The following is an 11697-nucleotide window of genomic DNA, read 5'->3' as shown; positions in this document are numbered from 1 at the left end:
CCAGTGAGCGGGAACCGGTCTGTATGTGGGATCCGAACCCTCGGTGGGAGTGCTGCCGCGCACCCAAGCGGCGCACTGTAGCAGTGCGCCACCGGGCCGGCCCAAAATACCCTCTTTTATGTAAAAAGAATGCTCTGTATATATGTATAAGACTTATTATTGTATCTATCTATGGAGGATGCTCACGTATTTATGATCTCTTTCCCTAACTCCAAGTCCACATCTTCAATCCCAACGTCTGCTCCTAGACAAAGTCATTTTCCTTTACCTACCTTCCCAAGCCAAGGACACGACTTTTCTCCCTTTGCTGACAATGCAGCAAATATAGAAGCAAAACTCAGGGCAGCAGCAAGGCCTGCTTCTACAGCCTGAGATTCAGGAATTACAAGGAAGTACTAATGAACTGGCAAAATGGGTCCAAAGATTGTCCGCCAAACATATCAATCATTTTGCTTTAGTTTGGGCTGGGATTCTGTCACTGACTTCTGTTACAATGACTCAGGTCAGAGACAATCTGCTGAGAGATACCCAGTCTTCAGAGACTGCTATTGTCACCAGAAAGCAGTCACCTTTGATCATCATCTCGTGTATTTAAGGGTTAGTGTGGCTCACTGGTTAAGAGAGCAGGGTCTAGAGCCAGATTTCCCGGGTAGAAATCCTGGCCTTGAACAAGTTACTTAATCTATCTGTGCCTTAGTTTATTTACCTATAAAATGATAATGAAAATATCTTTTATCTTGCAGAGTTGTTGCAAGGATTAATGTAATTCATGAGAAAGGACTAGATAGTGCTTGAACGAAGTGAGTTTGAAGAAATATCATTATTATTATTGTTGTTATCAGGGTCCATTTCTCTTATTGAGTACTTTATAATATAGGTTCTTATTTTGGACATTTTTCATAGTGCTGCTTCCAGAATCTTTGTAAAAAGGCTGCGTTCTCAAAAGCAAACTCACTTCACATAGGTATTAGTCTTCCTGCAGGTCAGATTACCTAGTTTCTACCTTTCCCTGTTGCTTCTGTACCATTCTTTTTTTCTATCAACTAGACAGAGAAGACAGAGTTCATGACTTATGCTTCTTTTTCTGAATTTTGCGTTACCAGTAACAGAGCTCTGAATACCTGGCATGTACCCAGGTAATAACAAGCTGACTAATTATTGCTTCATTGGTAATAAGCAGAATAGCAGGAAACTGCTCATCCCCGTTACTGTATGCTCCTTCCTAAACACGTGAAAGCAGTTCATCATTGGAGCCCAAGTGCCCTGGTGTTCTCTGCCTGCACTTTTCTCAGCTGCTCTGTCACTAGGCGAAGGAGCTAAGGATTATCATCAGGGCAGCAGCAACAGAGTTCCACTCCCAGCATCCCTTCCTCTATTTCACCAACAGCCTTTTTACACACTGCTTTGCAAAAGCCTCATGTTCTCTTGTGAACCCCATTCCATCGATTACTACAGTTTTTAAAACCTTCAAACTCTGTCTCCTAACTGGATCTTTCCTCTCTGCCTAAAAACTTGCTGTATCTCCTTCTCTTGTAAAATTATCTTCACGACTTTTCTGCTTTCTCTAGCCACCCTCCTATTTTCCCTCATTTTTTTCAATATGTAGTACATAGAATATATAGTCTAGTCTACTGGTCAGTCCCTGGTCTTTCCTCTCATCGCTGGGATCTGGCTTCTGTTCCAACCACTGTGGGGAAACTGTTCTCCTGAGGTCCCACCAAAGACCTCTTAATAAATAAATCCAATCACAGCTTCCCAGTCTCAACTTCACTGCAGCATCAGACAGCTTTACCTTATGGTTCCCAAAGCAAACTTGGTTCTCCTTTATAAACCTTCTTTAATTGATTCTTTGCTAATTCTTTACCAAGGTCCTTCGTTCCCTTCCAGTAATGTGGCCATTCTCCAAGTCTTTCAGTTTCTTCCTCTTCTTGTCTCTTTCCTGTTTCCAATCTTTTACTATCATAAACAATGCTGCAAATAATAATCTTATCCATATATCATAAGTGTGATTTAGGAAAGATTCCCAGAAGTGGGATTTCTGGTTTAAAAAACAAATGTATCTGTCCTTCACAGACTCTTAAATCCTTACCTTCTCACCCGTTCCCTGTCATTAGCTACTGAGATAGCTTCCATTCTAGCTATCATGGCTAGATTAACCTCACCAAAAGTACAATTTGAAATATTTATCATCCTGCTGGAAAGTCTCCAATAGTTTTACTTGTCTACCAAATAAGTGACAAATTCCTTCACCTGTATTTAAAACCACACCATGGCCTGCCCAATGTACCCTACTTTCCAGGATCACCTTACCAGTCCTAACCTTAGCCAGACAGGGCTGCTCACTGCTGTCTACACAGACATTGCACTTTCCTTCCTCATGCCTTTTGCCCATGCCTTTCTCTTCATCAGAAACCCACACCTCCTCATCTACCTACCCAGACCCTGCTCATTTATTACAGTCCTTCTTGAATGCCACCTCCCCCCTGAATCTATCACTTATGATCTCAACCAGAAATGATATCACCCAACTTTCCCAAAGCCCTTTATTCAAATCAATTACATGGCATTTACCTTACAGTCCCTTCTGTCATAGTTATGTCTGAAGGTAGCTCACCTTCCACACTAGGTTGTAAGTTTTTTTGAAAGCTTCTGTACATTATTTTTCCCAAAGTGCTCCTCACAGTATTTCACATATACAAGTTTCTCACTAAATACTCCCTGAAAGCCTGTTTATTAAGAGGAATCAGCCTTTTGGCGTGGCCCCCACATCCCAACGCCAGAAAAGGCTCCGAGGGAAATGAGGAAAACAGGTCTGATCATCATAAAATATGCACATGTGTAGCAAGGCATAAACACACACAGACACATACATCCCGCCTACACAGAAGGCTGGCTCACGTATTCTGTCCAATTTAAGCAGTTACAGGATTAATAACAAGACAAAGTGGAGCTCAGCAAGCACTTCATCCCTTCTGAAAGTCTGTGGTTTTTCAAAGCCTGAATTGTTTCATTCCATAGACCAGACACTAAGAAAAGTGTAAGTGAAGAAATTGGGTAAGAACTACAACTGAAATAAGAGGCCCTGGACTCTTCTCAAGGAAAGGTCACTGTCATAATCTATTCTAGAAAAACTCTAGGCTAGGTATCAGAAAATCTGAGTTCAAGCCTATGCACTGTTATATTCTGTGGGCACTTCGTCTAACTAGGAAGCTGTTTTTCCCATCCAGGAAAAACAAACAGACAAAAAACCCACCTTATAGGAAAACTCTTTTCCTCTCCAGCCTATCAGTAGCCCAAATATAGTTCTCTATTCATGCAGCAAGAAGAACTGTGAATTAGGAAAAAAAGGATGTTATTGCTATCTTTTGTGATATGGCCAGTTTACCTGTCTTAACTCAGGTCGGAAACATAAAACTCAAAGTCAGTTTGTAGCTGATCGTGGAAAGGGCTGATTTCAGAAGATGCAGGCTGGGCCAGCCCAGTGGCGCACTGCTACAGTGCGCCACTTGGGAGTGCGGTGGCGCTCCCGCCGAGGGTTCGGATCCCACGTACAGACCGGGTCCTGCTCACTGGCTGAGCGAGGTGCGGGAGCAACACCGAGGGTTGCGATCCCGTTGCCGGTCCCGGTCTGGTACGGGCGCGACACTGAGGGTTGCGATCCGTTGCCGGACACGAAAAAAGACAAAAAGGGAAAAAAAAAAAAAAAAAAGAAGATGCAGGCTGATCTCCTTCCATAGATCCACCACAGCAATGTTCTATTCGAGACAGAGGAAGCAGCATCTGGCCTTGCCCCAGGTTGTGACAAAACTCCCTCTCAAACGCCTCCCTCTCCAGTTCAAGGTGCTATCACCTGAAGTCTGAATGCCAGCAGGTCTCTTAGCTAGTCTCCCTGAATCTGAGCTCTTCCAAGGCTCAGGCAGAGTACTTGTCCCTACCAAACCAAGTACCAATGACCTACCAATTGCTAAGTCCATGGGTCTAATCCATCTGGCCTCAAATATGAGGGTACTTCAAAAGTTCATGGAAATGCTTGTATTATTTTTAACTGTATTTTTCCACAACTTTTTGAAGTACCCTTGCATTCCTCCTTCAGGGTTTTCTTATGTGGCCTCTCTCTACCATCTGCAATTATTGAAACCACACTGAACTTCCTTTTGAAACCCTGTCTCCTCTCTTGGCTTCCATGACAGCAACTGTCCTGATTCTTCTACTTCCTTTGCCAGCTCCTCTTCCGTCATCCATTCCCAATGCTCTTGTTCTCCAGTCTTCTCCACTCTGCCCTCTTCGCCTCTCTTTCTACACACGTTTTCTGATCAAGCTCATCCACTTCTATGGTCACAACTTGTTCCTATGTGCTAATCCCTCCCAAATTAACATCTATCCCGAGCTCTTAGACCCACTTTTCAGTTGCCTCCTGAACATCTCAACATGTGAAGTTACTTCAAAAGTTCATGGAAAACTACAATTGAAAGATAATACGGATCTCTCTGTGATGTGATCTCACAGATGTGATTCAGCCTGCCCGAAACCAAACTCGCTAGCTTTTTCTCCCTTCCTCCATCAGCTTGATCTTCCTCTTTAATTCTCTATTTCAGCCAATTGTCCAGGTCTTACCCACTTCACCTTCAACTCTTCCCCGTCCTTTCTCCTTTATATTGAATTGGCCACTAAATTTCCCAATCGTACATTTTAAATGATCTCATCCGCATTCCAACTGCCACAGCCTAGGCCCTCACCAGATCTCACCTGGACAGGATAAAGGCCTACCTGGTCATCACCTCTACTTTCTCTACCAGTCCAAACCATCCTCCAGTTTCTCATATTAAAACACAAGCTTGATTATGTTACCACCTTACTTCAAACCCTTTAGTACCTCCATAAAGTCCTTGATATGTGGGCCCGAATTACCTTTTCAGTCCCATTTCAAGCATGACCTGTCAGTCCTAAGGTGTCTTCTGTCCTATTCTAACACCTTGAGTCTGGACAGAACTTAGTGTTCTGTGTGAGGAGTTTCATATAACACGACCTCCTCTCACCTCCCACTCCTCAGATCAACACATATGGAGGGCCAACTTAGTACTCTCTACCACTCCCCTCAAAATCCTTCAAAGACAGGACAAATACCATCTTCTCTCCGGAGCCTTCCCTGACCTTCCTCAATGGCGGAACCACTGAATTGTCTCATCTATATTCCCCAGAACTTTGTTCTGACTGTTATTATGGTGCCTAGCATAAGACCCCTGTGTGCTCCCAGAGCACAGGGACCACTAGTATTAATTTGTGTATCCCCAGCACCCAGCACAGTGCCACCAGACTTATAACAGGAGCTCTGTAAGTGCTGAAGTGGCATATCCCTAAATTTGACACTTATCATGAAGGCAGCATGTTTTTGAGGAAATTAGTTCAGCTGGAATAGAGAGATTTGAAGTAAGGAAGGACAGAACCCCATTAGGAAGATGATTTTGTTTTGTTAGGGCCTTCCAGGTGACCCTCGAATCTCACAGAGGTGGGTGCCTGCTCTGCCAGTGAGGACTCCTTCCTCTCCTTAGCCATGACAGTCTTCTTTCAGAACACAAGCATGCTCTTAAGTCCTAAAAGCACCTCAGTGTGACCTCACTGAGACTCACAGCATCACTGTCCAGATGTTGTGGTGTCAACCACTCATGACCTTGCCACATTGAACATAAAAGGGCCTAAGGAGCCCTAAAGACAAGAACATGTTCTGAGATAAATTACTGAGAAGTGAATTCAATTTTAACTTTTTCAAAAGCTCTCATTTCTAATATCTAGCCTCATTATGACTGGCTGTATTGGGTCCCTTACCCTATAGCCTTCAAATCACTTAAGCCCTTAAAGCACTTAATTTGTATTGTAAGTCAGGCCCCACTTCAGACTGAGATCCAAGAGGTACTTGAAAAAGTCCTTGGCCAGTGGTTCAATTCTATCAGGCAATAATGTGCTGATTTGTACTGTGTAAGGGACTGTGCTGGATCAAATGAGACCCAGTCCCTGCCCTTAGAAAGCTTCTATCTCAGATGCAGAGGCATTTAAACAAAGAACAATGAGTTCCACAGAAGAAGTGCATGTAGTCCATGCAGGGGGCCACAGCTGGTCAAAGGGCAGGGGGCCTCGAGCTGGCCATGACCCTGGTTCCAGAAACGTGCTCTTGCCTCAATCGGTCTGTTAACAAATATTGAGCTTCTACTACAAAGTTCCTACCCTCATAGAACTTTCACTTGGGTTCCAGTTTTAGCAAATGAATTCCTATCTTGTTCTCCTACAACAGAGTACCTTTCAGAAGCACCATTTCTCTAGGACGAGGGCTCTGCCTTTCCCTAAGCCAGACCTTCTGGGAACATGAGTTCTGTCCTTGGAATTCAAGTCCTATTACTAGGTCTGCCTTCCTGGGGCTAGGTGTACACACCTGACTGTCCTCCCTATTGATCTGTGGCTGGATCACCTGATAATGCCCTTTGCCTGCTGTGCCTCAGTGTCTTCATGAGTAAACTAAGGATAATAACAGTATGTCCCTCCAAGGGATATTAGAGGATTGCATGAGATGATCTTGGCACATGCCAGGTATTCAATAAATTAACTATCATCATCATCATCATCACCTTTGTTAGTAAGATCTTTGCCACACTCTCTGCCTCATTTAGGGACTTTCCCTCCTCTTGACAAGGTGTGAGCTAGGTGCAGGAAGGGGACATCCCAGTCATCCCTGCCCTCACTGAGGTCATGTGGGGGCTCAGATCAGTCATCACAGGCTGGCCACCCACACCCAGCTGGAGAAACCAAGTACCTCTCAGTGTCAGGTAGCCATAAGCCAAGTTGACCAAAGCCTGTGCACATTTCCAGTGTTTTTCCCCAAAAATAATCCGAGAAAGGATGACACATCGAATCAGCTCCTTGTTTGCTTTGGTATTCTGTAGAAAGCAAATAAGTCATTATGATTTTTGCTGAGAAGGAAATTCTCCAGCCCATGGACTTATCAGCAGACTGTAGGACTGAATTCACCTATCTTCTTTTTTCTCTTCTCTTTCCTTCCCATCCCACGTCCAATCCATCAAGTCCAGTTGGCTCCACCTTTCTTCCATGAGTATCTAATTCAAGCCAACCTCATCTTTTACCTAGTGGTCACAATAGCCCCTTCAAACTGCTGCCACTCTTGTCCCCTAGTCACCCTTCTACATAATAGCCAGAGTGACAGTTCTTAAATTTTTATTGTGAAAAACTTTAACTATATACAAAAATCAATAGCAGGGAGAATGAAGTATTTAGCTTCATCAGTTATCTACTCACGGTCAATCTTGTCTCATATCTATGCACCTCATCCACCCCCCCCCTCGCTTTCTATTACATTGAAGAAAACCAGACATTATATTGTTTCACCCATAAAAATTGCATAAGGATCTCTAAAAGATATAGACTTAGAAGCATAATCGCAAAATGATTATCTCACCAAAATATTAACACTAATTCCTTAAAATCACATATCTAGTCTCATAAATCTAATAATTGTCTCATAAAAGTACATTTTTTTACAGTTTGTTTGACCATCCATGCACTGAGATCAGCCTCTTCAGTCTCTTTTCATCCCCCTCCATCTCTAGTTCTTTTTCTTGTAAATTGTAAGTTATTTGTTGAAGAAGCTGGGTCATTTGCTCTGGTATTTCCCACAGATGTGAATTTTATCGATTGCATTCCCATGGTATCAATCAATGTGTCCCCCTAGTATTTGTTCTGCCCTTGTAATGGTAGTGGGTTTGGAAGTTTGGTTAATTTTAGCTTTGATTTTTTTTTGCAAAACAACTACTTCATGGGTAGTGGCATGTTCTTCCATCAGAAGACAACTAACATCTGGCTGTTTCTTTTTCTGATATTAGAATAACTATAAAAGACTGTAAAATACTGATATCCTAATTCTATTATTCCTCCTTTATATGTTAGCTGGAATAATTATGTAAAGAGAAATTTTCCGTCATCTACTCTTTGGTCACTCAATAATACATTCATATTAGAAAGGTAAAACACATGGTTTATTCTCTCCCTTTCTTCACCAGACAGCGAGTTTGTCCCTTAGCATCCTCAAATGCTAACCAAATAGCTTGTTTATTATTATTACTGTTCTTATAAACTTCTAGATTTTTTAACATATTTCATGTGCCAGCATAATCTTTTGAAAATGTTAGATCATATCTCTCCTGTTCAAAACCCTCCAACAGCTTCCTATTTTTTATTCTTAATGAAATCCAAAGTCCTTACAATGGCCTCTGAAGCTCTGCCTTGTCTAACCCTACCCTAATCACCTCCTGACTTCATTTTTTACCACTCTTTCCTTCTCATCCACACTGACCAGCTGTTCTCAAACGTGGCCAACCAATTTCCAGCACAGGGCTTTGCACCTGCTGTTCCCTCTGCTTGGGATACTCTTCCCCGCAGCTCATTCTCTCATTTCATTCTCATTTTATTTGCCTCAGACAGGCCACCTTATTCCAAACTGCCTCTCACTCCATCACTCACTATCCCATTGCCTATTTTACTTTTTCTTCATAGCACTTCTATCTGATTTTGCACTAGCTATTATTTTTTGTTTGTCTATTACCTATCTTCCCAAACAGAAGTTCCTTGAGGACAGAAGTTAATTTCTCGTGTTCACTGTTGTATGCCCAGAGCACACGGGAGGTACAAACTCGATATCTGCTGAATGAATCATCTCCCTATCAGCAAGAATAAAGAAGGGGTGGGGAAAGAGCTCCTCTGCCCTGGTAGAATTGATAGGCAGAGCTCCCTAAAAAATCATACTGTTGTATGCCCAGAGCACACGGGAGGTACAAACTCGATATCTGCTGAATGAATCATCTCCCTATCAGCAAGAATAAAGAGGGGGTGGGGAAAGAGCTCCTCTGCCCTGGTAGAATTGATAGGCAGAGCTCCCTAAAAAATCACAGAACTGCATCTTCAAGTCATATATTTCAGTGATTTTACAAACTCAGTCATTTACTGGCTGAACAAGTGAACAAAGTCAGGCATTAATTTCGTGGTGAAGTGAAAATTGCACTTCATGGAATCCAAAGCCTGGACATTCAGCCCTGGTTCTAATGTTTAGTGACTGTGTTGTTTTGGGGAAGATCGCCCTTATCCCAGCTTCCTTTTCTGAGATTTGAAAACTATACCATCTACCCTATGGAGTTATTGTAAAGAAAATATCAGTCAGCACTGAAGTGATCCAAATTTGAGTGCTATCTAAATGTAACCCATTTAAAGAGTAATGCATATGTACAGTAGGGCCTTATGTGAGCCCAAGGTCTGCTCCTTCCTGACCCCCATCTCCTATCTGACCTGATGCTTCACCTGCTCCCTGCTCAAATATACAGATGCAAGCAATGGCAGAAGGACATTGCCCCTGACACATCCATTCAGTCAGCATATTTGAGAGTTCACCATGGGCTGACCACATAAATACTAGCTTTTATTTTCAGGAAGAAACATAATAATAATACCATGAAAAATCGCTAGAATGAGAGTCCAAAGCTTTGACTTCTGTCCTGGCTCTGGACATTCTGTGTTCATCCCCACACTTTTTGCCCTGGGGAAACTGAGACAACCAGTATGGCCTCTAGAGGTCACCGCAGCTCTGCTGCTGCAGATGGTGGCATCCCTGCCCCCCTTCCCCCCCAGCTCTTCAGGTATCTGAGTACTGGGTTGGTCAGGTTTTTCTTTTTAAAAGCTTTATTGAGGTATGATTGATATGCAAAAAACTGCACATACATAATGAATGTGCTATTTGATGAGTTTGGGGGTTGAGTTAGATTTAACTCCTAAGATCTAAATCTTCATCATTATCCAAATTAGCTGAAGAGTTTTCAAGCCTTAAAAGCCCATACTTGCCCTCCACAGCAGACAGTACTTGTCTGTTTCTAGAAATCTAGAAAGGATCCTTGCAGCCTGGATTTGTGAAACACTAATGGGTCTAGGTCAGGATGATTTTCCTTTGCAAGTTCTTTGGGTAATCTACAGAGATCAATGTACAGATATCCATCTACAGATGTATCAATTTCTATCATCTGCCCGAGTTGCCTCTCTGCCTTTCCTAAGCTATCTGTAGACATTTTTTCATATAAGCACTTTAAAATTATGTTTTTCTCTTGACAAGGAATATCCAGGAAGCCAAGGTACAACTCCTCTGCTGATAAATCCTGCTTTGGAAGGAGGTTGGTGCCTGTGTTCTAACAATGAGTCAATGTCTTGCTGTCTCAGGTTCCTGGATTTTGCATACTCTTGCTTACACACTTGCTCTGAAATCCTAGTTAAGTCCTTGACTCACTCTTAGAGATGCATACTTGGACTCTTTGACCTCTGCTGCAGCCTCCTATTTCTGGCCCTCTGATTTACTTATGATTCCACTATAATCACAGGCATCTTACCCACATTCTTGCCAGGCCTGACCGTAGACCTGCCTGGCTACTCTTGTTCTCAGTCTCCTGCCTCACTATCCTGGCCCTCTTGTTACCCAGGAGATATCATCCTGAAACCCTCCAGGACAACAATTTTTTAATTTTAAAATTAAGTTAATCAAACAGCAACAGGAAGCATGAAACAATAATTTTTAGTTTAAAGCTAGGAGTACAAATACTCCAAATGGGAATCAACAGTGAAGCATGCATGGAACCAGATGGCGAGCTGGCTCCCCAGATGTGCTCTGCTTTTGTTTTTTCCCACTTAACAAATAAATATAACACCTTCCTCTACTTCATGTGCTTCAATCTTCATTTAAAGTGAAGCTTTTCTAATCAAGGACACATTTTAAAATGTAAACAAAAATCTAGTGAGTTTTTTGATTGTTTTACCAGTTTTTCCTTAATCAGTTGAGCTATTTTCTTCTGGGATTGAGCTAATTTCTCTTTGGGAAGAGACATACAGTCTACCGCCTTCTCCTCCTCCCTGGCTTTGGTATCTTCTTCACTCTCTCCAGACCCATCGGTGGGATATAACTCATGTGTTTGTTGGGGTGCCGGAATCTTGGTTTGCTGTGACTGTGATCTGTGGGTACAACAGGGGCATGGAGTCAGGATTTGACCTTTGCCTCTCTCAAACAAGGCAAAATTAAAGGACACAGCTCTCCCAAGTGGGGGATAGGGACATGTTTTCTAAAATAAACTTGAATGAATAAAGACAGGTGGTAAACTCAGGTCACTCTCAAAGCCTAGCAATAAGACAGCAATGTGGTGGTTCAAACTGAGCAGATTTGGAGAACCACCAACCTGTGTTAGAGTCACAGCTCTGCTGCTTACTCACCACGTGACCTTAAGCAAGTTGACAATTTATTTCTTGAATGAGGTCAATACAAATACCTACCCAAGGAGATTATGTGATTACATGAGATAATACTCATATATCACTTAGCTCAGTGCTTGGCATTAATTAGTGCCTGGCACTAATGTTAAAGTACTCCTTTAACATTAGCTATTACCATTAGCATTAGCTTCATGATGTGGTTTCTTCATTTACAAAATGAGGGTGTTGAATTGGAAGATCTCAAAGAGCCTTCATGTTCTAAAATTCTGATCCAAACCAGGAAATGGATCAGAATTTCCATTATGATGAATATAGTGAAAAAAGGGAAAAGAAACCAACATTTCGAGGCTAGACATTGCATGTCCTCTTTCACATATCTTAAAAGCTTCAATGTGTGTG

At 42.3% G+C, this 11697-nt stretch overlaps 1 protein-coding gene across 1 annotated transcript in view; it reads right to left on the bottom strand.

Annotated features, from left to right (window-relative positions):
* TTC23L (tetratricopeptide repeat domain 23-like) overlaps window positions 1-11697 on the bottom strand; it is a gene marked incomplete at its 3' end in the record, with an annotated part of 50557 nt that overhangs the window by 33442 nt on the left and 5418 nt on the right. The window contains 2 exon segments of the mRNA XM_008583425.1: window positions 6803-6926; window positions 10851-11036. Of these exon segments, the coding sequence (XP_008581647.1) occupies window positions 6803-6926; window positions 10851-11036 (310 nt within the window).

This window comes from Galeopterus variegatus, unplaced genomic scaffold, assembly GCF_000696425.1.
Source record: "Galeopterus variegatus unplaced genomic scaffold, G_variegatus-3.0.2 Scaffold2906, whole genome shotgun sequence".
In the NCBI taxonomy this organism is placed as follows: Eukaryota; Metazoa; Chordata; class Mammalia; order Dermoptera; family Cynocephalidae; genus Galeopterus; species Galeopterus variegatus.
Note: the sequence above shows the minus strand (reverse complement) of the source record. Positions and strands in the feature narration are given on the sequence as shown.